At 42.3% G+C, this 26,152-nt stretch overlaps 2 protein-coding genes and 1 pseudogene across 2 annotated transcripts; all 3 read left to right on the top strand.

The window, feature by feature from the left end:
- The first annotated feature begins 2,462 nt into the window (after positions 1 to 2,462).
- LOC129355174 (uncharacterized) lies at positions 2,463 to 4,360 on the top strand (annotated as a pseudogene).
- Positions 4,361 to 11,288: 6,928 nt separating this feature from the next.
- Positions 11,289 to 22,788, top strand: LOC129355178 (solute carrier family 22 member 15-like). Its single transcript, XM_055024718.1, has 13 exons — positions 11,289 to 11,416; positions 12,004 to 12,153; positions 12,235 to 12,367; positions 12,714 to 12,878; positions 12,954 to 13,083; positions 14,543 to 14,603; positions 15,719 to 15,885; positions 17,399 to 17,539; positions 17,986 to 18,071; positions 18,559 to 18,667; positions 18,745 to 18,817; positions 20,723 to 20,881; positions 21,134 to 22,788. The coding sequence occupies exons 1-13, from the start codon at positions 11,333 to 11,335 to the stop codon at positions 21,176 to 21,178; spliced, it is 1,503 nt and encodes a 500-aa protein (XP_054880693.1). The 5' UTR covers positions 11,289 to 11,332; the 3' UTR covers positions 21,179 to 22,788.
- A 1,003-nt stretch (positions 22,789 to 23,791) lies between these two features.
- On the top strand, positions 23,792 to 26,152 carry LOC129355179 (protein NLRC3-like). Its single transcript, XM_055024719.1, has 3 exons — positions 23,792 to 24,255; positions 24,993 to 25,221; positions 25,350 to 26,152. The coding sequence occupies exons 1-3, from the start codon at positions 24,253 to 24,255 to the stop codon at positions 26,150 to 26,152; spliced, it is 1,035 nt and encodes a 344-aa protein (XP_054880694.1). The 5' UTR covers positions 23,792 to 24,252.

Consider the following 26,152-nt stretch of genomic DNA (forward strand, 5'->3'; position numbering starts at 1 on the left):
AGCAAGAAGTGGCTTTAGGACAAGAGTCATAAACCTTTCTGCAACTGAGGGCTACTTCATGAGTAATAATTGATAAACAACTTAAATGCTTTCTTTATGTATCTATAGTCCATAATTATAAAAACAATTTCTTAAATAAACAGGTGATCTAAATAGACGTAAACCTTGGTTCACATTTAAATTCTGTGTTTTGGGAAACCAGAAAGAAGGAGTGTCGGGTTTTAATGCTGATGAGGAGACACTAAAGTAAAACATACTGAACTCCTTCAACCAGCATTAAAAATTTAACATTTACATTTATTTATAGAAAATAAATTCTTGTACACAAATATCTGAACTGCACATTACACCAACAGTTTAGAAATAAAAGCTAAAGAAGTGTAACAGTAAGAGCAATGATATTTTAAAGAGTAATATTTATATTTGACTGTCCAGCATGTGGCAGTGATGATCCTGAAACGAATCCACCAGATGGGAACGGAGTGGAGCTCTTCTGGTAAAATGTTGCAGCTGATATAACGCTGTTTACCCTGCAGAGCCGCTCCATCGTGGCTCTGACGGCTTTTCTCTCCCTCCTGACTCTGCTGGCGCTGCCAGCCGCTGCTCAGGAGGTTAAATACTTTGACATCAGCGGGAATCTGGACCTCAACCCAGAGTTCTCCAGTCAGATCAACAGCATCACCTGGAACCATGACGGGGTCATTGCGACTGAATGGATTAAAGATGTGATTCCTCTGGAATATGTTAGTGATTTAAAAGGCCACTCTGAACTGGACCTGACCACCAGAGTCATGAGCAACATGAGTAAATGTGACGGGGGATGTTCAGGGTGGAGATCAACAACCGGCTCATTCCTCTGAGCTTTGGCGCTGTGGCGGTCAGGAAGCTGGACGACGACCCTGTTGAGGCCTCTGACATGCGATCGCAGTTCCACTGAATTGACCCATTCACAAACTCTCACCTGACATGAAACTGCAGTAACACAACATGTTTATATGTACAACCTGGAATGAAAATATTACCCTCTCATCTCAGTTATTGTTGCTTTCTTTGTTCATCCTAAGGTGGTGATGCTTTGTAAATGTGACACAGCACAACAAAACCATGAACATGTCTGGGACGTTTTCTGATTCTGATTCTAAACTTTTCAAAAATGGAAAACGTGTAAATCAAGAAATAAGTCATTCTTTACTATAAGTGTTGTGTGCATTTGTGATTTAGAAAAAGAAATATAGTCTTGAGTTGCTTTGAAGGAAACAATAATTTTCTTTCATTCCAAAGAATATCCGGCGTGGACAATAATTAAATTTTTGGTTTTAAGATGAAGTTAGTCAGTCCAAGCCCAGCAGGTCCAGGACCCAGCAAACAGATCTACAGGCTTCTTATTGTTTCAGTGTTTTAAAGACAAATATCTGGAACTCAACACAAGAAACTAAAACAATATTTCTACAGACACGAATTCCTCCTTTCAAATCCAAAACTACTTCCCTTTGGGGAAATTAAATACAAATAGTATCATGGAAGTAGCTTCCATCCTCAGCATTTCTTTGAGCGACTCGCTACTAAATAATAATCTCATCCATGATTTAACACAATCCTTTGGGAGGCTAACAGTAGGCGTCATGCTTTGAGCTCACATAGTTTACATGCAGTACCTTCCGGATAACCCAGTTAATAGATACACAATATATTGACAATAATATCAGTATTGACCACTGTTAGTCATATTGTAACATATTAGTATCGATCTGATTAGTAAGCCTGGGCTGATCTATGTTTCCACATACAAATCTTTGTATTTTCTGCATATGTTTAAGATATACACATATAATATGTGCAGTGTCATTATTATGTATATGTATTATAATTAAATGGCAAATGGAATCAAATTTGTCTATGTGGTTCATAATAAACTGGGTTTTATTAGTAGTTATTTGGTAATTAATTGTTAGAATTAGTTAGAATTTAGTCACATTTGTCCCAGCCTGAAAGGTAAATGATTGAGGCCTAACATGCCAACCAGCCGGATTCAGCTAACTGAAAAACACGTGACTCCAGAAACATTCTGAAGGTTTCTGAAAGACTCGATGCGTCCCCTCCCATTTCTCGGTACGCGATGACGTAATTTGAACGCCATGTTGAACCTGAGAGGTACTTTCACATTCTTTCAGCCGGTGAGGGGACGAGCGCGGTGGGCGGGGTTGTTTCTCACATTTACACAGTAAATGAGCAGCTAAAGAAGTTTTAGGTTTTAGGTCAGTAACATTTTATTTGTCAAGAGCAAAGATATATTAGAGAAAATATTTCTGTGCCGAAGGTACTACATCCAGACCAGAATGTGACAGCAATGCTCCTTGCAACCAATCTGCCGGTCCACACACCGGCAGACGGGTAAGGAGCGGAGCCTTGGGTGTGCCTTTGTTTCGAACAGGAAAGGAAAAAAGAGCAGCCGCCATTTTCTCGATGACTGCGAAGGGAGTGGAGCTCTTCTGGCACAGCGTCGGTATTTACGGCTGATATGACGGCGTTTACCGCATAGAATCGCTCGAAATCATGGCTGTGGCGGCTTTTCTCTCCCTCCTGGCGCTGCTGGTGCTGCAGGCCACGGCTCAGCAGGTTAAATACTTTCAGATCGGCGGGAATCTGACGCTCAACCCAAATCACCCCGAGCCCATCACCAGCATTACTGGAAGCACAAGGGCAACATTATAGCCGAACACATTAAGGGTGTGGTTGATCTGGAATATCTGGGTGACTTTAAAGGCCGAGCAGAACTGGACAAGACCACCGGAAAACTGACCATCCGCAACCTGAGAAAATCTGACGACGGGAGGTTCACGGTGGAGATCAACAACATAGTCCTTCCTGTCCAGTTTGACGCCGTGGGGATCAATCCGCTGCCCTCTGTTCTAGTCATCGTGAGGCCTCTGACATGCAACAGCGATGCCCATAACTGCACCCTATCATGTGGTGACAACTTTAAAGACCCCGGGCCCGTCCAGTACTTCTGGAAGAAAGGAGAAACTGGAGCGTGGGAGGAGGATCAGAAGACATTCACAATTTTCAACGAGGAGGAGAAGAATCTGGGCTTCAGAAGCTTCACATGCAGAGCGAAGAACAAATTAAATCAGCAGGAGAGCAACCTGGCTGTGAACCCCTTCCACAAGAAATCAGAGACCAATTCAGGTGTGGTGGTTGGAGTCGTTTTTGGTGTTATTATTATTATTGGAGCAATTGTAGGTGGTGGATTGTTTATCAAAAAGAAATATATCAAGAAGGATGTACAAGCAGGACAAGGCAATAGAGATAAAGTCAATGGGGATAAGAATGAAGCTTCGAGTATGTTAGAGACTGGTAAAGACAGCAACTCACCCGTATGAGGGTCTGATAACTGGCTCCCTCTCGACCAGAACTCCAACTTGTTCTGTTTGCCTTCCCAGAGGAACACACTGGTTTCAAACCTTCTGCCCTCATGCATGCATCTGGATGTCAACATCATGACCCATTCCTCCTCCTGGACTGGAGGGCGAAGCTCTTCAGTGTTTATATATGTGGGTCTTCCACTTGATCATCGTGTTCGGATTAATTATGAAGAGAAACCAAATCTGCAGCACTTAAACGTGAACTCTCTGTTGTATCTTTTCCCTTTTTTATCACATGAATATAATAAATTGTTTTATTTTCCATCATGTTAGTGTAACCGGATCCAATTCAATCAGGTTACATTAGCAGTTTGATAATCTCTGGATGTGAATCAGGAGTTTTAGAAAGCATAAGAACATTGTTTTTGAAGACCTGTGTTGATAATGAACAGTAATGATGAGAAACTGAGATATAATGAATGAAATGTGTTATTATTCATGTCTATAATGCTGTCATGCTGCAAAAATCTCATTTTTGAAACCCATTTTTAGAGGAAATTTGTCCACTGTGCCCTGATAAAACGGATTCAATGTGACTCAAAGGTTTTTGCACAGGACTGTGTTTTATTTAAGCATCATAGGAGGTATTCTCATCTGTATATATATCATGATAAAGCCAGGCGATTGACTATATTAGCTTGGATGCAATATGCTTTTTAAATTTGTTTTTAAATGCACTGGAAAAATTTGGAGCTGCTCAAGGGGACAACAAAGAGATGGTGACCGGTCTGTTTCCCCTGGCAGCTCAGCCTTTAAAATGAGTGTGGTCTGTGTAACTCACCCTTTGTGTGTGTGAGTGTGTATGGGTGGAATTAAAACTTAAGCATCTTATTTTTGTGTTAGATCGCAAATGCTTGTTTTCAGTGCTACTCATATATTTATTTGTTTTTCTATTGCTCTGTAAAGTGCCTTGTAAAATAAATTCATTGCCTCGCTGACTCTGAAGCGTATTTTCTCTAAAGTCAAAAAACTTAAAGGAATTACATGAAAGTCGCTTTGAAGCAAATCCGGAAGTTTAGGCGGGGTACTCTCTTGATTTAGCTGCTAGCTGCGAGTGTCGCTTAAAGATGCAGCTAGAACTGGAAAAATGGGCAAATACCTTTTAATGTAGCATATTGATGAGCGGCCTCAGTTGTGTCGCTGTCTGGGGTTTAATAATGAACTGAAATAACGGTGGTAAATCGACCTGGAAACGGACTCTGAAAGGTAATGTAGGGTGTGATTTCGCTGGCAGCTAAATTTAGCTGCTAGCTCGGAGTTTGCTTAAACCACATCGGTTGAAGGCGCCGCTGAATGCGGTAAAATCCACGCAAAACTGTAATTTAACATAGTTTGAGTTCTCAGCTGTGCTGCTGTCTAAAGCTTTCGAATGAACTGAACAGAAAAAATAGGAATTTATGAGGAAATGAACTCGGAAATGGCGGCAGCTATCTATCTTGGTCATGCAGTTCATCTTTGTGTGGATCCACACGCAGGTGTGTCACTTAAATAATTACATTTTAGGTGGTTAAAGAGAGAAAAGGAGACAACAATAAACATCTACATTTTATTTCTAGTTGTGTAAAACGTCATTCCTTGGTGAGTTAGTAAGTTCGTGTTAGTTATAAAAATGACTACATTTGTTTTTATTTGTATTCAATTTATGTTTCAGGCTAAAATGTCACATTTAAAGCTGATTAAAACCGAGTTCAACTTTTAATACAATCTGCAGAATAGTTTTCTTTCAGTTGAGAAGCTCCAAATTACCATCCAGATGTTTTATTTAAAACGAGTCTGTGTGAAAACTCAGTGTGTTCAATTAAAGCCTAAAATGCCAGGAGAAAACTGGTTCTGTTGGTTTGATGTTGATGCTGTGAGCAGGAAGGCTCCAGTAGCAGTGTTGCAGTCATTCCACTGCTAATCCACCTTCTATGATTTTGCTGCTCCTCTTTACATTTCTGTCCAGACTGGAATAAATCAGATTAATACTTATTGTTCCTTTGTCGTAAACCAATACTTTTATTTTTATTCCATAAAGCAGATTTACTGTTGCTGATTAGTGCATCCTCTCTGTGTTTTCAATCCATAATCTCCTCCCTGGTTTTATTCAAAGGGACAGATGAAGCGAGTCATAGAGGTCAAAATTATGCAATTTACGCTTAAAGTAAGAAACAATCAACTTTCCTATATTATTCCAAAAATGTTTTGTGTCAGAAGAGATTATAATTTAAGAGGGAAAGAAATAAAAAAAGGGTTTGTATGTCGATATGTGTGGCAGATTTAATGAGTTTAAACAAAGTAAAATATAAACCCAATTTAAAAACTGTTCAACAATGAGATTATTGGGAAATATGTTGTGAAGGACGAATGTCTCAAAGACCAAAAAGGATATTAGTGATGAGAATGAGAGGGATGAGAATGTGAGGTTTAAGTGTCATTCAGTGGGAATAATTTAAGAGTTTTTCTGGTTGGGGAGATTGAGATGTTTGCAGGTTGATGAGGAGGAAATCAGACGATCTTGTTCTACTCTTTTTGAACAAATGATGTAAAATTGCATGCAGTGGGCGTGATAGCTTTGTTTCATTCATTTATTTGTTTCTGTTTTTACCTTTTGTCTGTTTGAGATATTAATAAACCTGACTGAAGGAATCACTCTGTAACAATGCTTGGTTATTTTACTTATTTGAACAACAATTGGTTTAATTTTCAGCAGAGGAGGATCCCTGAGACAGGATCAGAGCCATTACTCCCTGCCGCCTCCTCCCACACATCATAACCTGCAGTCACACATACAGCCCCACACAGCCATACTGTTCTGCTTCTTCCTTATCTATCTACACTGTAACAAACTGCCCTGTATTTTTACAGTACAATGCTGGCAGCAGGGTTGCCAGCATTATACTGTTAATTATACAGTACCCTTACTGTAATCAACTTTACAGTATATTACTGTCACAAAAGAAATCTTTTGTGCAGCAGTGTTGCCAGTATATTACCGTTTTTCTATGGTTACATTACTGTTGAATTCACATACAGCTTACTACTGTAAATTTCCAATATAAAATAGAAACATGAAAAAAAAAAAACACTTAGAAAATGTAAGTTCCATCATGTCAAACATTTATTTGGGAAAAAAAGAACCAACTCAAACATCGACTCACACGGTGTTTAGTGGGCCACATAATAAAGACGAAGGTTTTGAAACGACAACGTATGTGTGCCTTAAACCTAAACCTTTTCTACAAGAATGTTGAGGGTAAACTGTCCAAAGTAAGTCAGATTCTGGAACAACAGTAAGAAAATCACCATCTATTTTGTGAAATAAATTTCTTAACTGATGTAAAGAGTATTTGAATAAAGCATGAATTGTGGCCTTTTGATTAGTCTGAAATAAAATAAGTATGAAATAAATTATGGAAATAATGCATTGTACAACTCAGCACACTACTTTTTCAATACAAAATATGACTTTTTGTGGAAGTGAGGAACAATATGATGCAACATAAACATTTAACTTTCAATCTAAAGCATAGAAAAAATTTGCACATTTTAGTTTGATAAAAATTTAAATGAAACATTTAGACTTGAATTTCCTTTAGGGCAAAATCAGAGCTCCAACTTCAGATGATAAAACAATGAAACAATATTAGACAAGATAAGTTAAACATGGTGCCTGTACAGTCAAAATTACATCTGAAGAACAGAAAGTGGGAGCCTTAACAACATTTATGCTCTTAATTAAAAGAGATGTCTTCAGATTATGCTGACCTTTAAACCAAAAACATCTCTCAAGAACACTCCTGTTCAGGGATAAGTTGCCTTCATGCCTGGATAGTTTTTTGTTTGCTTGTTTTTGCGTGGAGGGGCAACAATATCTATAGCTTGGTTAGAAAGTTCTCACTATGAAATTCCACTCAAAGTCCATGAGGTTTTTCAGCAGAGTTGAAACACGGGGGATGACAGTGACCGACTTCTTTTGAAAAGTTTTTCCTGTCCTCTTGGAGATGATCTTGCTACAGCTGGACTTGGTCCCTCAGGGTTGAGATCAAGAAAGCGCCTGAAAGTGCAGTAATTTCAGATTAGCATATGATGCTTAAGGAGTCAGCGTTTAATGTGTGCTAGATGAAGACAAACTTTTGAATGTTAAGAGTTAATAAAGAGACACCAGCATAACATTTAAACAGTTTTCTGCCAAGTCAACTCTGTGAAACTCCAAATTCCCAGTTGATATCCATTCACCAATTTCACTTTAGCAGCTAATCATAACAATTCAAGTCAAATTACACAAAAGAAAGAAAAAGAGCTTCCAAACATGTCAGTATTTGTAAATATGAATCATCAAAAATAACTTACCTTAGGATTGGCTCATAAAATGCAGGATTCAAATGGATAGTCCTTAAAGAAAGTTCTAGAGGTTGTTCCACATGTCACAACAACATGTCTTCTTCAGAAATACAGTAGCGTTCTGTTTAAAGAGCCTCCTTACTGTTGAATCTAACATCATTCCCACAATGCAATGCTACTCACAGTATACTACAGTATTTTATTAAAAACAGTAATAATTGCCCAGAATGCATTGTTTTTACGGTGCAGTGCCGTTTTCAATAGAAACAGTTTGATACTGTTCAGTTTTGGACGTTTTTTACAGCAATTTGTTAGTCTATCTATCTATCTATCTGTCTGTCTGTCTGTCTGTCTGTCCAGCAGAGTGAGAATAAGTTGGACAGTAACCAGTTACTTTAGTGACTTTTTTGAACAAAGATTACTTTTAGGAGTATTTTTAATATACTTTTTGCTTTTATTTGAGTGATTTTACTCCACAGTGTTTCTACTCTGAGTGGAGTAACATTTGAGGATTTTCCACCCACTAAATGAAAAACAAACATGTTTTGATAAAAAGAAAATAATGACACTGCAGTTTTTCTAAGTCCAGTTCTAATTGTTAGTTTCTGAGCCAAATAAACAGGATGTTTGACACAAACAGGCACATTTATGATTTTTCACAATTTTGTTAAAGATGAAGTTGGAAAATAATAAAAGTATGACACGGATCTTCAGTTTAACGCGTCAGTGCTGCAGCTGCAGTGCTGCAGCCGCCTGTGCTGCAGCGCCGGCCGTTGCACACAAACCGTTTCCTTCCAACCGCCAGCAGGACGGCCGCCATTTTGAGCGCAGGCTCGATGCGTGTGCGGTTCTTCAGGTTCAACGTGGACATTCAGGGCGGTTTAGCCGCAGACCCGCTGCGCCATGGCTGCGGCTGCTGGTCTCTCCCTCCTGGTGCTGATGGCGCTGCCGGCCGCGCAGAACCAGCCCCGTTACTATGAGGTCGGCAAGTCGGTCCATTTGGACCCAGCTTTCACCCAGCCCATCACCTACATCGCCTGGAAGTTCAACAAGAGCTTTGCAGCCGAATACTACAAGAAAACAGGTATCATGGGCTATCGGAATCCGTTCAAAGGCCGAGCAGAACTGGACACGAACACCGCATCTCTGACCATCCGCGACCTGAGGACCACTGACCGCGGGTGTTCACGGTGGCCATCAACGAGAAGGAGATTCCTGGCAGCTATCACATCGTGGTGGTCAGGAGGCTGGACGACTACCCTGTACAGGTCACCGTGAGGCCGCGGGGCTGCAGCAGTCAAACCTCCAGGACCTGCACCCTGGTCTGTGGGGAAAACTTTGCAGATGCCGAACCCGTCCAGTACTTCTGGAAGAAAGAAAACCAGCAGTGGACGGAGGGCAATAAGACCATCACCGTTTCTGTTTTCAACAACACCCAGAGCTTTCCACGCTACACCTGCAAAGTGAAGAATCTGTTCAGCGAGAAGGAGAGCGACCCGACAGCGGACCCCTTCAGGAAGCCCAGCAGCTGCGGTCCCGGTCCCGGTCCCGGTCCCGGTCCCGGCCCGCGGACCGCGCTCCTGCTGCTGGCCCTTTTAGCGGCCGGACCGGCACTTACCGTCTGACTGGTCAAGAAGCGCCATTTGTTCAAAGTCTTTTTGGTTTACATCGTGAAAAATAATATAAAAACAAATTAATTTCAAAAATAAGTTTATTTTTCCCAAAAGGTAAATTGCGCAATAGGTTATGCAGTTTAAGTTATTAAACATCACATATGTAAACATATATATATTGTTAGGGGAAATGGACGAGTTATGAATTTGAGAGCTGTCTGGGAAATAAAAACAAACTATAAATAAAACTAATTCCTGTTGTCTCCTTCGTGGTTTTCGTCAGTAGTAACGTCCAGCTGTTGATCAGCTGACTCGTGTGACGCAAAAAAGTATTTCTATTGCAGTAAATATATTCATATTGATACCGTAAACAACCTAAGCCTAGCGCATTTTAATCCTAAACGTATATTTTTGTCCCAATATTTTCTTGTTTCCATTAAGTGAATTATTTTTGCAATATCAATTTGCACAGTTCTATTGTTGGCGCAGCTTAATAGGATGCTGTCAGTACTGTTGAAATAAAATTTTTAATTAGCACAATACTGCACAGGATAGATGCATATGAAATATACCATAGAAAGTTAGAGTACACTCTACGTTCACATAAATTTAGATAAAGATCAAAACTAAAACAACTGGCCAGTTTCGGAGTTGACATAAATTCTATAGGGAGGATCTTAAAGAAAGACAGACTGAGATTCCTTCAATCTCTATAGACATGGAGTCTGTCTGCCAGGCAATTAACAAATTCCTTAGTGTGGTTCAGAAGTTCACTAGGAGCTTAAAACTTTTTACAAATAATTTTATCCATACTAGAATTAAATATATATAAGGGCTGTTCTTTAAGTATTAAGACAACATGTTTTAAAGTAGTTATTTTGTAATACTATTTGCATGCATTTTATATAATAGATTCAGAAAACCACTTTATAATATTTCTGATATTTACAAAAAGAGTTCTTCTTTAAGAAAAACACACTTTAGTTCTTAGATCCAAACTTATAGTCATTATTTAGCATTAGATTTTGTGCAAGCTTGTTAAAAATACAAACTACTTTCTTGTGGAATCATTTGAGGCAGAGAACGCTCCAGCTGCACGCTATAAATCAAGACCTGGGCAAGAGCCTGGTACTAGAAGATCTGGGTGTTTTTAACAGGCCCCAGAGGTAATAAAATCAATATTAAGACAGCACCCACAAAGGGAAGAACACACCTCCTAATGCATATATTTAAATTTAGAGAAAGACACAGTCATATAAAAGTTTTCGTTTACAACAGAGAATTTCGAATCGCTTGGTGCTGAGTGATGGTTCCCAAAAATGCATTTTTGAATCAGGTAATATTATGCTTTGTCATATGTTTGACTTCATAATAATCCGGGTGTAAATGGTGGTCTGTTATTCTGTGTGTATTTGAACTTTTTTTTATAAAGCTCTATTTGAATTCTGATGCCGTTTGATTGTTTTTCTCCCTGCATACACTTAGACTCAAGAATCCGAGACAAAAGGGGAAAAGTAACGAGCTAAATTAAGTTATTCCTCTTTTAAATTCCTAACAGTACCCAGAGCTGAACCAAACAAAACAGCAAACAGCAGTGAAAAGCGTCTCATTCATTTGACTCTGGTCTGTTTCCTGGGCTCCTCATTTGTTTGTCCAGTGCTCCTTCACGTCACTTCTTGAATAAGTTCATCTTCTTCACTCGCGCTGAACTGAAGCGAACTCGTGATTTGGCTCACATCAGTTTCAGACGCAACACATTGCGCTAAAACTTTGCACAACATTTAAATTAGCATGTCAGTTTGACTTCTCGTCTGTGTTGCTGTCCGTAGCTTTAGAATACAGAAAATGAACTATAGCTTCGGAGGAAGTGAACCCGGAAGTTGAAGAAGCTAACTATCTTGCTCGCGCAGCTCATCTTTGTGCGGCGATGCTAGCTAGCTTGGCTAGCAGCCCGCTCGGCTCGGCCTCGGTGGCATGGATATAGAGACTGCTTTCCACACGGTTGGAGAGTTTGGACCGTACCAGAAGCGGGCGGTCACCGTGCTGGTTCTGGCGCAGGTTTGTCACATTTAAATATTTATATTTTCACCGATTAAGTGCTAAAAACAGACAGGGAACTGTCTGCTAGCATTAGCCGCAGCGCTACGTGGCTGTCAGAATGAGCCCAAAACAAACATCCAAATATTGAAAACAAATATTCCAATAGTACTTCAGACTGTTGACGAATTTCCCACAAACCTATAAGGTCGTGTTGTTTGTAAGAATGGGTCAATTTATTCTGTCAGTTTTATGAAGGTTTCATACTGAAATGTGAGTTTATGAAGGTAAATAAAACCGATTTAAAGGTTTATTAACCAGCAGGACAGTTTCAGTCAAGAAGTTCTGATCCTTCCAACAATTGGTTTAACCTAAAAACAACTTGTATTAAGGCTCAGTGTCTTAAGTTAAAAAGCATAAAACTCTGGAAGAAAACTGGTTCTGCTGGTATGATGTTATTGATGTTGTGAGCAGTCAGTGTTGCAGTCAATCTGATGAAGCCTCTGACTGAAGAAAGTGGCAAGCACTGCTTTTGCTGCTCGTCTTTGAATCTGTATGGTTGGAGAAATGCTGGAGTAGGGGATATGTTCTGGCTTTCTGTGTTTCAGGTCTACATGGCCTGCCAGTCCATGCTGATCGTTCTGGTCGGATACACACCAGAGTATCGGGTCGAGAAGCAGGACGGCGGTCAGTCTGGCCATCGGGAGCTGCAGCAGCACGTCATCTTCACAGAGGATGTGGACTCCATCGTTACGGAGGTCTGCAGAGCCGAACGTCCGCAGACAGGAAGTCAAACACGGAGGCTTTAATGGGTTTCCTCCTGTCCCTGTGCGCCTCAGTGGGTCCTCATCAGACAGCAGGCCTATAAGGTCAGCCTGGCCGGGTCGCTGTTCTTCACCGGGCTGCTGGTGGGGAATGTCGTATTTGGGCCGCTCTCCGATCGGATCGGACGGAGGCCGGTCTACCTGACAGGTGAGGACAAAAGGGGATCAGGTTGGTTTTTCTTCAGTGTGAGCAGCAGGATCAGGGTCGCCTGTTGCTTTATCGATGCCTGAGGTTGTTGCGTTGCTCCGAGCTTGGAATGCTGTATCCCTGTGCTTGTATATGACTAGATGTATTAATAATTAAGACAAGTCTAATTACATTCTGACGACTATAAATGATTTATTATTAAGTTTAATGAAGGCTTCAATCCAAGACGTATACAATTAATTACTGACAATCTGAAGAATTTATTTCAGATATCAATAGTTAAATTATGCGCTTCCTCCAGGCTCTGTTGGGTTCCCTCCTCATGCTCCAACCTCTTTGCCCCCAGGTCTGTTCTTCGAGGTGATGTTCGGCTACCTCACCGCCCTGGCGCCCAGCTACGAGGTCTTCGCCGCCTCTCGGCTCCTGGTGGGGCTGATGAACGGCGGCATCGGCCTCGTCTGCTTCGTCCTCACCCAGGAGTATGTGGGGAAGTCCTACTGGGCCATGACTGGTACGCCGACCCGCTCGCTCCCCCTGCTGCCAGGCAGGACAGGACTCTGTCAGCTGCAGCTGCTTGTCTCTGCAGGGACGCTGACCAGCATGATCTTCGCCGTCGGCATCGCTCTGTTCGGAGCGCTGGGCTACTTCGTCCGTCCCTGGAGGACTCTGGCCATGGTGGCCAACTCCTCCGGCGTCCTGTTCTTCCTGCTGTCTGTGTGAGTAGAAACTCAGCTGCACAATCATTTCATTTCTCTTTGGAAGGAATAAAGTACTTTTGAATTTGAAATATAAACTTCCTTTTATAACAAGCTAAGAATTTATAAAGCTAAGCTACTATTTTGAATAAAATCTGTGATTTTTACTTTAAAAACTAAGGTTAGCATGAAGTTTAAAGGGGACCTATTATGTAAAATTCACATTTGAACATTTTTATACTTCCATTTGGGTCTGAATTGTTTCTAAACACATTCCAAGTGCTGGAAAAATGATGAAACACCTTCCAAAATCTACAACCCCAGAATAGCTTCGTCTGTTGCCTAGCAATCCAAACTAAGCTCCGGCATGTTTGGTCAGCTGGTTTTACTGCTGTACAATGGCTGCTGGAAACAAGAAGTGTTTTGCTGTTGACTTCTTACCCAGAAACAATTTGCTGCAGGTTCTATTGGTGCTTTTCAGGGATATACGTGGCTAGCAGTGACTGAGACCCAAAATAGCTCAAAATAGTCAGAACTGCGCAGATAAAACCTGAAGAATAATTTTGTACAAAAAATGAAACCGAATCTGTTCAGGGAAGCATAACGGGTCATCTGTAACTCCTTGTAAAGTCCTGACAGAGCTCTGAACCAAATCAACAGATTATTTCTGTAAAAACAAGGAAGTTAACCTAAGTTAACCTTTGGGGCTTTTAAATCTGCAGAGTTTAAAAGCCCCAAAGTGTTACTTCTGATCTTCAGTGAAGTCATGAATGACGGCAGGGAGTGACTGAATTCAGGCTGGGGAATTCATCTAATCTGCTTTGGTTTCTGTTCAAAACTCCGTCATGAACTCAGGATTAAATCCTCTGCAGGTAGTGAAACTAATCTGGGCTTTCCTGTCCAGCGTGAGAGTTCCCCAACCTAAACAATAACAGAGAGAGAGCGTGTTGGTCGCTGCAGCTCCAGGTCTGGAGTGGGAAGCAGCTGAAACGCTCCTCATTAAAAACTACAACTCTGGAGGAACAGATTTCTGAGATCCTCAGAGGGGAGATGAGCTTCTCTGAAGGTTTGATCTCCTTTAGAAACAATCAGTTCACAACTCAGTTCAGTTCAAAAATGCTTCAGATTAAATGCAGCTTAATAAAAAAGTATTCATACCCCTTTGATTTTTCCAGATTGTGTCACATTATAAACATAAATATATTCAAGTGGAATTTAATGTGACAGACCAACACAAAGTGGTGACTCTGAGGCAGAAAGAAAATTATACGATTCAAAACATTTTTTACAAATAAAACAAAGAAAAAAAACTGAAAGACAAAATATGGAAAAGTTTATTGGCTTTGAATACTTTTCTCTGCCAGTGTATTGTCAGAAAATCGACAAACATTGATGGTGGGAGATTTTTTAATGGAATGAAATCTGCAGATTAAATATCTGTTGTTGCTGATTAGTGCGTCCCGTCTGTGTTTTCCTACAGAAGTCTTCCAGAATCTCCTCGCTGGCTTTATTCTCAGGGACAGACGGAGCGAGCAGAAGAGGTAAGGACACCTGCACACGCATCGTGACATCACTTCCTGCACACGCATCGTGACATCACTTCCTGCACACGCATCGTGACATCACTTCCTCTGCACTAATGTCCGAGACATTGTTGTTTCGACATTTCCTCACTCTATAAGAAGAGCGGAGAGAATGAGGAGCGGCGATAGTTCCCAGCTGTCATTGAATGCAACAGTGGAAGTCCCAACATGGCCGCTGTTACCTCAGAACCCGACCGCTGGATCGGCGCGGTTCCGAAGTTGGGTGGGGAGTTTCCTGTGAGTTCTGTGGTTTTGGTCTGTGTCTAAAACTCTCTGCAGTCATCTGAGGGAGTGATGTCACTTCCTGTTTGAGATAAATTCATCTCTAATGTGATAATCTCTCTCTGAGGAGAGGCGGCTGCATCAGCTTCAGATTCTTCGTCGTGCTGCAAGGCATTATGGGAAGGACGTTCTCTCCGCCTCCTGAGGCGGATTCTGTCAGTGGATTCTGTCAGTAGATTCTGTCAGTGGATTCTGTCAGTGGATTCTGTCAGTGGATTCTGTCAGTAGATTCTGTCAGTGGATTCTGTCAGTGGATTCTGTCAGTGGATTCTGTCAGTAGATTCTGTCAGTGGATTCTGTCAGTAGATTCTGTCAGTGGATTCTGTCAGTGGATTCTGTCAGTGGATTCTGTCAGTGGATTCTGTCAGTGGATTCTGTCAGTGGATTCTGTCAGTGGATTCTGTCAGTGGATTCTGTCAGTGGATTCTGTCAGTGGATTCTGTCAGTGGATTCTGTCAGTGGATTCTGTCAGTGGATTCCAGCTCAAGTTAGAAATCATCCAACTGGAGCAGTTTAACTTCTGATCCAACATTGTTTATTTTAAGTTTCTATATTTTAGGGAGAACTCATATGGCCCGGTTTAAAGCTGGAGGTTTCGGGCCTGAGATCAGGCCGGATCCGTGATTAAAGTGATTTGGGTTCAGCGGTTCCATCAAAACAGTTTCTGAGGTTTTATAAAGTTGGGCTCAGATTTCATTTCTCTTCAGAACCAACCTGACGACTCTGCAGGTTTCTTGTTTTTATAGTTTAGCTGAACTATATTTTGTGACATGTTTGTGTTTTAATGTCAGGTTCTGCGCTACATGGCGGTGAGGAACGGCAGCAACGCCACCAACCTGGTCCTGCAGCGGGTCGGCGCCGCCAAGCCGGGCGGCCCGTTGAGGAGGCGGGGCGGCGTCCTGCAGCTGGCGGTCCATCCGGTCCTGCGGCTCAGGACCATGGTGCTCATGTACGTGTGGTGAGTATCGGACCGCCGGTTCTGTTCGGCCATTTTAACCTTCAGTCCAGATGAATGAACCTCTGAAGTGGAGCTGAGACAAGTTTCAGTTTTTGATTCAGGAAATCAGTTTTTATCTCTAAATATTTTAATTTCACTTTATAAAATTATGACTTTGTGTTATTAATGAGTTTTTATTGTATTACTTAAGGAGTTTATTCTTATTGCTTTTTCTTCTGTTACCATTTTTTCCTCATTTTGACTTTTTGTTTATTTCTCGTATTATTGAGATTTTATTCCAATAATCTGACTTTAGTCTTGAATCTGCGACTTTTTCTCCTTCAGACTTTTCTTGTGGTGATTTTGTCATATTTTATTCTGACTTTCATCTAATTACTTTTTGCATTATTTTTTATAATACAACTTTATTCTTGTATTATTGGGACCATTTTTCTCACAGTAATATTATTTGTTTTCTTCTGTAAATGTTTTTTATTTATAAATTAATTTATTTCCCAGCTAGCCTCCAGTTTTTTCTCTTCATGTTTTCTAGCAGATGGTTGGACTGAAACATGTTTAGGGTTCATCCGAGATGACATCATGATGTGTGACATGATGTCATCAGGGTGTGGATCTAAATGCTAAATGTCCTTTGAGACAAATAGTTTTTATCCAGGACAGGAAAGTTTTCCTTTAGCATTTATAAAGAGCTCCATCTGAGCTCAGTGTTCCTGATCTGATGTGTCTCTGTGTGTCTCTGTGTGTCTCTGTGTGTCTCTGTGTGTGTCTGTGTCTCTGTGTGTGTCTGTGTCTCTGTGTGTGTCTGTGTGTGTCTCTGTGTGTCTCTGTGTGTGTCTCTGTGTGTCTCTGTGTGTCTGTGTGTGTCTGTGTGTGTCTCTGTGTGTCTCTGTGTGTCTGTGTGTGTCTGTGTGTGTCTGTGTGTCTCTGTGTGTCTCTGTGTGTGTCTCTGTGTGTCTCTGTGTGTGTCTGTGTGTGTCTGTGTGTGTCTCTGTGTGTCTCTGTGTGTCTGTGTGTGTCTGTGTGTGTCTCTGTGTGTCTCTGTGTGTGTCTGTGTGTCTCTGTGTGTGTCTGTGTGTCTCTGTGTGTCTCTGTGTGTGTCTCTGTGTGTCTCTGTGTGTGTCTGTGTGTGTCTCTGTGTGTCTCTGTGTGTGTCTGTGTGTCTCTGTGTGTCTCTGTGTGTGTCTGTGTGTCTCTCTGTGTGTCTCTGTGTGTGTCTGTGTGTGTCTGTGTGTGTCTGTGTGTGTCTGTGTGTCTCTGTCTCTGTGTGTGTCTGTGTGTGTCTGTGTGTGTCTCTGTGTGTGTCTGTGTGTGTCTCTGTGTGTGTCTGTGTGTGTCTGTGTGTCTCTGTGTGTCTCTGTGTGTCTCTGTGTGTCTCTGTGTGTCTCTGTGTGTGTCTGTGTGTGTCTCTGTGTGTGTCTCTGTGTGTCTCTGTGTGTGTCTCTGTGTGTGTCTCTGTGTGTCTCTGTGTGTGTCTCTGTGTGTGTCTCTGTGTGTGTCTCTGTGTGTGCTGCAGGTACTGCTGCAGCCTGGTGTATTACGGCCTCACCCTGGGAGCCAGCGCCACGTCAGGGAGTCGCTTCGTTACCGTGGCCATGTACGGCCTGGTGGAGCTGCCGGCCTATCCGCTCTGCATCTATTTCATCAATAAGAGCTGGTGAGAGGCTGACGTCATGCTAACATTAGCCCTATAGCTCAATAACAAAACCCGTCAGAGATGTTTGGGCTCCTTCCTGATGGTAATGGACTGATCCTGCTGCTCCTGCTGCTCCTGCTGCTCCTGCTGCTCCTGCTGCTCCTGTTGCTCCTGCTGCTCCTGTTGCTCCTGCTGCTCCTGTTGCTCCTGCTGCTCCTGCTGCTCCTGCTGCTCCTGTTGCTCCTGTTGCTCCTGCTGCTCCTGCTGCTCCTGCTGCTCCTGCTGCTCCTGTTGCTCCTGCTGCTCCTGCTGCTCCTGCTGCTCCTGTTGCTCCTGTTGCTCCTGCTGCTCCTGCTGCTCCTGTTGCTCCTGTTGCTCCTGCTGCTCCTGTTGCTCCTGCTGCTCCTGCTGCTCCTGCTGCTCCTGCTGCTCCTGATGCTGATCTGATGCTGGGTTCCTGTTTCCAGGGCCGGCAGGAGGAAGAGCATGTCCAGCTTCCTGTTCCTGGCCGGCTGCGCCTGCCTCTGCACCACGCTCATCCCCGAGAACTCAGGTGAGGTTCTGGTGCAGGTGGTTACGGCTCGGACCTCCTCAGGTCTGATGATGATGATGATGATGATGAAGTTCAGTGATTGAGGAAGTGGATCTGAGGTCCTTGATTTTGGTTCCTCTTTAGAAATTATTTAGAAACTTCCTGTCAGATTTTTAATAACCAGACGTTCGTTTAGTTTCCGTCAGCGCTTCATGATCTTCCTCTCTTACTGTTTCCTTGGTGCTTCTTCTTTCTTTCTTTCTCCTTTATTCCTTCCTTCTGTTTTATTCCTTCCTTCTTGCCTTAATGTTACATTTATCAGTAATAAATTGGTAAACATACTTGTGTGATTTTATTTGATGAAATGTCGTGTTCATTGCTTGTTGATAACTGGGGACAGTTGTTTCGATGTGAACTCTTTGACCTGCCTTGTTGCTGAAATGTGACACACTAATAAACTTGACTCCTTCTTTCCTTCCTCTCTTGCGTCCTTCCTTCCTCCTCTCAGGGTCTCTGCTGAGCATCACGTCTCTGGCTCTGCTGGGGAAGCTGATGGTCAGCGCTGCGTTCAACATCGCCTACGTTTACACCTCAGAGCTCTACCCGACTGTGATCAGGTGACCTGGAGCCGTTCGGCCACACCTGGGCTGGGTTTGGAAGGGGTCAGAGGTTAAATGAGCCGTTTGTGCTGCAGGAACGCCGGGCTGGGAGTGTGCTCCATGTCCTGCCGAGTCGGAGGAATCCTGGCGCCGTTTGTTCCCTCCATGGTGAGTTCAGGGAAAGCGAAGCTGATGTTTGATCCGGTTCTACTGCAGATCGTCTGCTTTTAGTTTCAGAATTTTGTTTTTCTAAGTCTAGAGAAAACCACTGAAGTGTTTCTTTCTCATTGGTTTCTGTCATGCTTTCTGCTTCTCTGCACTGAAACTCCCAGTATAACAGTGTCAGGCTTTATACTGTAAGAGCTGGAAAGTGAGAAAACCCAGAACTCTTTGGACCTTCGTAGTAGAACCAGGATGTTGGACCGGGCCTAGCAGCCATTTTGAATATTTCCTGCAGCATGTCAGATTGGATTTATCATTGAAATGCTGCAGAGGCTGCCGGAGCCGTGCTTCCAGGGGTCAGAGGTCATAGAGTCTGGAAACTTTCTTCTTTCTCTGCATCTCTGCCTCTTTGTGTGTCTCTGTAATAAATGCGACTGCTGGGATGTTTCCCAGCGTTTCCTGATGAAGCAGCAGCTTAATCATCAGTTTCCATGTCATCACCGGTTTCCTGTGACTTTGGAGTTCAGGGGAAAGATGATGATTTAATGACTCAACACCATCACAACGCTGCTATTGTTAGCATGCTAACAGCCACGGACATGGCTGACTGCTTGTTTGAGTTACTTAAATAACTGAACCGGATCTGACCTCCAACAGCCGATGTTTCCTTTAAGAAGCTGCTGCCTTCAGTAAATCAGCTCTAATTAGAAACAGTAGCAATGCTAATGCTATAGTTCCACTTTCATAACGTCCCTAAAATGGACCAGAGGAAGTTAGAAACTGTTTAAGGTCACGATGAAGCAGAGCTGAGCTTCCAGAAATGCAGTCGAGTATTTAACTTTTTTACAATCAGTGTTCAGATCCTTCACTGGGCTCCATGTTGAAGGTTCCCAGTTACTTTCAGATCATTTCCTCTGCTAACTGGCAGCATGTAGAGACCTGAACCCAGTCAGGTTTGACTCTCGTTCCCTCACTGGTTTTAAAGGAGAGGAGTGTTTGAGACGACGCTCTGCGTGTTGTTCGGTGCATTCTCTGCATTCCTTCAGCAGGTCTGCATTCTGATTTAGTAGAAGAGTTCAGAACGTCCTCCTCCTTCCCGTCCGCTTCAGGGCGTCGGTCGCTCTGCCGCCATCTGGATTCCATCAACTCGTTTCTTGACTCCTCTGTTGGCCTCTGATGGAGTCGGAGGACCGTCTTTCTGATCGGAAACATGGCTGAACGAGGACAGCGGCGTGGCTTGCACCAGATAGAAAGTGTTTGACTTTCTGCAGAGTCAGCAGGTGGAAGCTGCCTGAACAGGAATTTACGCTGCAGCTTCGCTCCTGTCTGATGATTCAAGCTGAAAACTGAACCACAGTAACGTTTCTAGTGTCACAAACTCCAGAGGAAGGAGGACCTCGTTACCATTGAGATGTTTATGTAAACACTCGACCACACCCTCCATCTGCAGCCGCTGCATTTGGCAACCTCAGAAATGCCTGAACATCTCATTAAACTGCTTCACTGTGGCTCAATGTTTGGTCTGAGGCGAGAAATCAGCAGCAAACTCCCCATTTCAAAAAAACCTCGGGACTTTCCAGCCCATTTGGACCCTTCAGCAGGGAGGTGTGAGCAGGTGGCGACCCCTAGTGGCGCTTCTGAGAACTGCAGATATAAACAGTTTTAGGAATCTGCAGTTTCAAAACTAAAAAATATATAAAGATTCAACTCTGAGGAACCAAGATGCAGCAATTTAGAATCAGTGAAGTGAAATCGAGCAAGTTTCTTGGACTGTTGTTAGAAATGACAGAAAGTCATGAAATCTAAAGTTTTTAGCTGCTACTGAACATCGTTGGAGACTCATTAAGTTTAAAGTGGTGTTTCTATTTTTGTTCCTCCGGTGTTGCTGTAGTTGACGTCTCTGTGTTTCAGCGCGCGCTCCACGCCTCCATGCCCTTCACGGTGTTCTGCCTGAGCGGTTTGTCTGCAGGCTGCCTGGGCCTCCTGCTGCCCGAGACCCTGAACAGACCTGCAGCCGACACTCTGGAGGAGCTGAGCGGCCCGAGCAGCAGCCGGGTTCTGGAGAACAAGGTGATGCTGCAGATCCAAAACCCTTCAAAACGCAAACATCTTCAGGGATCTGTTTAAATCATCACCAGATCGTTGAAAACAAAGGAAAATGAAAACTCATGCAAATGGAAATCAAGTTGATTTTAATTAGTCATGCAGTTAATTGATTTATTGCTTATTGCTTCGGACCTACTATTAACCACAGACCAGATCGTTTCCTCCTCAGATTAAACACCCAGATTTTTATCTCCAGTCTCTCGTTTCTGTCTGCAGGCTCTGCTATTCGAAGATGACAAACTGAAATCAAACCCCAAGTGAAGCTCTGGTCTTCGGTCCGGATGGAGCAGCTGCTTCAGAGCGGTGTACCGTCCCTTTAAGACGGAGAGTCTCCGGGTCGCCGCCTGCAGGGTTCTCCTCGGTTCCTCCTCAGGTTTTTCTCTCCTGGCTTCAGTCCAGATGTTGCTGCTGCTAGCAGGAAGTGCAGCACAACCTTTACATTCCTCTGGCCTCCGCTCTGCGTAAAGCCAGGTCAAAGTTCACTGAACCCAGAAGCTGAAGTTCAGCTGGGAAACGTGATCTGCTGGGAGCAGAGCTTCAATCTGAACCAGGACCAGGTCGTGGTTCTGGTCCGTTAGAGGAACTTTCTTCACTTTCAGTGAAAGCGATGATGTAACACGGTTTAATGGTGGATCAAGTGATGTTTAATATTCCATGAAGCGTTTTATATGAGTCAAGCTTCTACTGCCCCCTGGTGGCCAGTGCAGGTCAGGAAGCCGGACTGGACCGGACCGGACCATAGATTATTTTTAGAAGCAGAGATCATGTGGAGTCTCTGGCTGCCTCGGTTTCTCATAATCACACGCAGATCTAGAATCTGACCTGTTTACACACTGAAACGTGTTTCTGATCTGGGTTTTCACAGCTTTCCTGACTCCAGTTGATGTTTTTCTACCTGGAATCATTTTGAACTGCAGAACAAACTGTGGTTGGTGATAATTGTGCCTCTGATGTTTAGAGCCAGGCGCTGAAAAACACCAAATATCACCAAGGATTTCTGCCTGGTTTCTAACAAAACTAACATTTACAGCAAGATATTGTTTTTCAATTAAATTAGGAGTGAAATCCTCAGCTGGTGTAACTAGTTATTCCTGATCAATATTAAGATATTGATTCCTGAAATCAATCTCCTATATCACGTTGGAAAGTCACTTGAATCATATTTCAAGTGAACTAAGATATTAACAGAAGAACTAGACAGAAACACTTGGTAATATTTTGTATTTGCTGCGTTCATGTTTATCAAACATCCTGAAAACGACCAATGATAGATTGATTTACTTCCTGTTTACTTCCTGATATTCCATAAAACGTCATTTTCCCAGCCAGACATCAAGCCAACATCAGGTTTAGGGCTCAAACTCTCTGCGTTTTCCTACTGATTTAAACTGGAAATTGGAATAAAAACCTTTAATTTTTGATAAAAGCCTATAAAGTGGGATTCCTGGTTCATGTTTCAGCGTCTCTGATTCCCCCAGCTGAGAAAGTCTCTGCACTTTAAATCTGCACGTTTATGGGACCAACGCTAAATTTTTAAATTTAATTTAAAAGTTAATTTTGTTGTAAATTCTGATATATTTTGACATCCTGATGTTTTTCCAGTAAGGATGAATAAAGTGCTTAATTAATCATAGTTGATTATTGAATCATGAAGAAAATCACTGGAGAAGTGAAACCTGTAAAATGCGTCGTATTAATGTTCATTTTAATGGTAATTAAGGATTTTTAAAGGGATTAAAACACTACTACATTCCTGAAAGCCTTTCCTTTACTCTGTAATTACTGAGATGAATATAATGTTACTAAATGGATGTTTTTGTATCTTCTGGGATCTTTGGTTTAACTTTGAGTAAAAATATATATTTGTTGTTGTTTTTCTGTCTTTGTGGTTTAATGAGCAGAAAAATCTTCATGAGTGTAAAAATAGATCCTTTCTCTGCCTCAGATGAATTAACACTCATCTTAAACCTCTGAAGCACGGTAAGGCAGGTGTCATTCTACGGGAATCTGATCCAGAGGTTGGTTTGAAGTCAATGGGCCGAACCGGACCATCAACATGATGGATGAATTTTAACGGGTACCAGAAGTGGGTCGACTCCTGCCATCATCGATGTGAAGCAGATTAACGAGAAGACAAAAAGGTTTCGCAGTAAATGACAGACAGAGATACTGATGTTTATTCAGCCTGAAACAAAACTGTTTCCATTACAAATCTGGACAAATGATTTTCACAATTGCTGTTTCCATTAAAAATTGGAATTAAAATGATGACAATGAGTTAAAACAAACGACCAGCAAAAACTACAGGCAGCAGAAATGAAGATTTCTCTGGACGTTATTATCCAGATGAATGCAGGTTCTGAAAATGAAGCAACTCAGAATTTGAAAGTAGTTTGACAGGAAACAGGGTAATCAGAGAGGGGAAGACATGCAGCAAATGCCACCAGGCTGGGAATCAAACCTGCGACCACTGCCACCAGGACACAGATCTCAGTATGTGGGTCATGCTTTGCCACAGCTCCCATTTCTGGATGTTCTCCAGAACCACAGGATGCGTCCTGGATGCTGCATCATGTTTAGCTCCTCTGGTCTGGTTCCTTTGGGCCTCATTGATTAATCACCATCATTAAACTGTATAAATAGTTAGTCTGATTGGTTAATGAGATAACTGGACTGTTTAGTTCCTCTCTTACATTCATAGTGATTAAATCAAGTTTGGTGTTTAGAGCTGTGACGTTCTTCAGCTCTTAAATACCTCAATGAATTTATTTATTTTCAGTTGAGCAAATTAAACAAACTATTTTAAATGAGTTTAGCAATGCTCTGGTCTGAATATTTCCAAATCATCCAGTTTTTAAAATGTCTGATGGATGATTCTGATGTTTCTGGTCTTCATCCTTGAATTCATCTTCCTTTTTGCCTTCTTTGTATCGGGTTCATGTACTGTGTTGGATTGTTTCTCTATGACAGAGAGAAAGCTGCTCTTGTTTTTCCCAAGTGCAGCTGGAGCTACTATCAAGAAACTTTCCATCACTAGTGAAGGAGTGTGTGCATGAGTGAATGAATGTAGAGTGAAGCACCTTGAGGTCTTCTGGACTTGATGAAGCGCTATACATGTACAAGCCATTTCTCATGAACCATTTCTGATGCTGTTTTTCTTCTTTGGAGAATTTTTACTCTGACTCTCTTGGCCATTTCCTCCTGAAAACTCCTGGATGAACATTTCCTGATTTCCTAATTGTTCCTGGTTCCTCCACAGAGTGGACCAGCAGAGCTCAGAGGTTCCCAGTGGTCCGTCTGCCTGGCAGCATGACCCACAGCTGGACTCCATATTTATGGTCTGTACATGAACAACAACTTCTGTTAGGGTTAACACCTGTTAAACATACATTAACAAAGAGAAAAGACAAAAGAGTTTGATTCTTTTTCACTCGCGAGGAGAATGGACAGAGATGTGCTTCAGTTATAATCTCCTACCGCTCTGAAGCACATTCTGTCTGCTCCTCTATTTTATTGTTTTCAGGATCCCTAATCACAAGGACACTGCAGCTCTAGAGGGAGGGGGAACAACTCATCAAACAGCTACAGCGTCAAATGTTATTCACTAACTAACACACAATCATTCTGCACTAGATAATCTCCTTCCAGGCACAAAGATTAATAAAATATGTAGTGATCAATGATGGTTTTATTGGAGGCCAGCAACTCAACTGAAGCAGAGCTCTTCACCAAGAGGTAAACCTGCAGGAAGATTTTGTTTCTGCTCTCTGTCAGTGAGGCCTTCTGAGAAAGGAATCAGAGTAAATCAACAATACAAGGAACATTCTTAATTCTATAATGAGATTAACTTAAAGGAAAGCATAAAATAAATATACATTATAAAGATCAATGACAATAACAAATAATTGATTAATAATATCACAATTTCTCCAACAACTTCTCCATGGGTTCTGGTCACAGTCGTCTCCTTCCTGCGTTTTATAGACTAGTGATCTGTCTGTCTGTCCAACATGGATCTGATGTTTGGCTCCATGATTTCAGTCTGATGTGTCCTTCATATATTATTCTGTTCCAGCTGCTGGAGAAAAACATTGTCACATTTCTGAAGAAAGAGCTGAAGAAGATCCAGAAGGTTCTGAGTCCAGATGACCCAGAATGTGCAGAGAGTCAGAGAGATGATGAGGAGGAGTTGGAAGGTGAGGATGAAGAGCAGAGGATGAGCAGCAGAGAGGCAGTGATGAAGATCATATTGAACTTCCTGAGGAGGATGAAGCAGGAGGAGCTGGCTGACCGTCTGCAGACCAGTAAGAGGATTTCTACAAAGATTTATCCTGATGGATAAATCACACATTAACTGAAGTTTATTAATCACAATCAATCTTCAGAAGGTGATTTTCTTTCCTTCCTGATTTTACTTTTTGTGTTCATTTAGAACAGTTTCCTGCAGTTGGTCAACATGAACTTAAATCTGGTCTGAAGAAGAAGTTCCAGTGTGTGTTTGAGGGAATCAGTAAAGCAGGAAGTCCAACCCTTCTGAACCAGATCTACACAGAGCTCTACATCACAGAGGGAGGGACTGGAGAGGTCAATGATGAACATGAGGTCAGACAGATTGAAACAGCATCCAGGAAACAACACAGACCAGAAACAACAATCAGACAAGAAGACATCTTTAAAGTCCCACCTGGAAGAGATCAACCAATCAGAACAGTGATGACAAAGGGAGTGGCTGGCATTGGGAAAACAGTCTTAACACAGAAGTTCACTCTGGACTGGGCTGAAGGCAAAGCCCACCAGAACATCCAGTTCATATTTCCATTCACATTCAGAGAGCTGAATCTGCTGAAAGAGAAAAAGTTCAGCTTGGTGGAACTGATTCATCACTTCTTTAATGAAACCAAAGAAATCTGCAGCTTTGAACACTTCCAGGTTCTGTTCATCTTTGATGGCTTGGATGAGAGTCGACTTCCACTGGACTTCCACAACAAGGAGATCCTGACTGATGCTACAGAGTCCAGCTCAGTGGATGTTCTGCTGACAAACCTCATCAGGGGGAAACTGCTTCCCTCTGCTCTCCTCTGGATAACCACACGACCTGCAGCAGCCAATCAGATCCCTGCTCAGTGTGTTGACATGGTGACAGAGGTCAGAGGGTTCACTGACCCTCAGAAGGAGGAGTACTTCAGGAAGAGATTCAGAGAGAAGAAAGAGGCCAGCAGGATCATCTCCACATGA

Source organism: Poeciliopsis prolifica, unplaced genomic scaffold, assembly GCF_027474105.1.
Source record: "Poeciliopsis prolifica strain line A6 unplaced genomic scaffold, Auburn_PproV2 SCAFFOLD126, whole genome shotgun sequence".
Classification (NCBI taxonomy): Eukaryota; Metazoa; Chordata; class Actinopteri; order Cyprinodontiformes; family Poeciliidae; genus Poeciliopsis; species Poeciliopsis prolifica.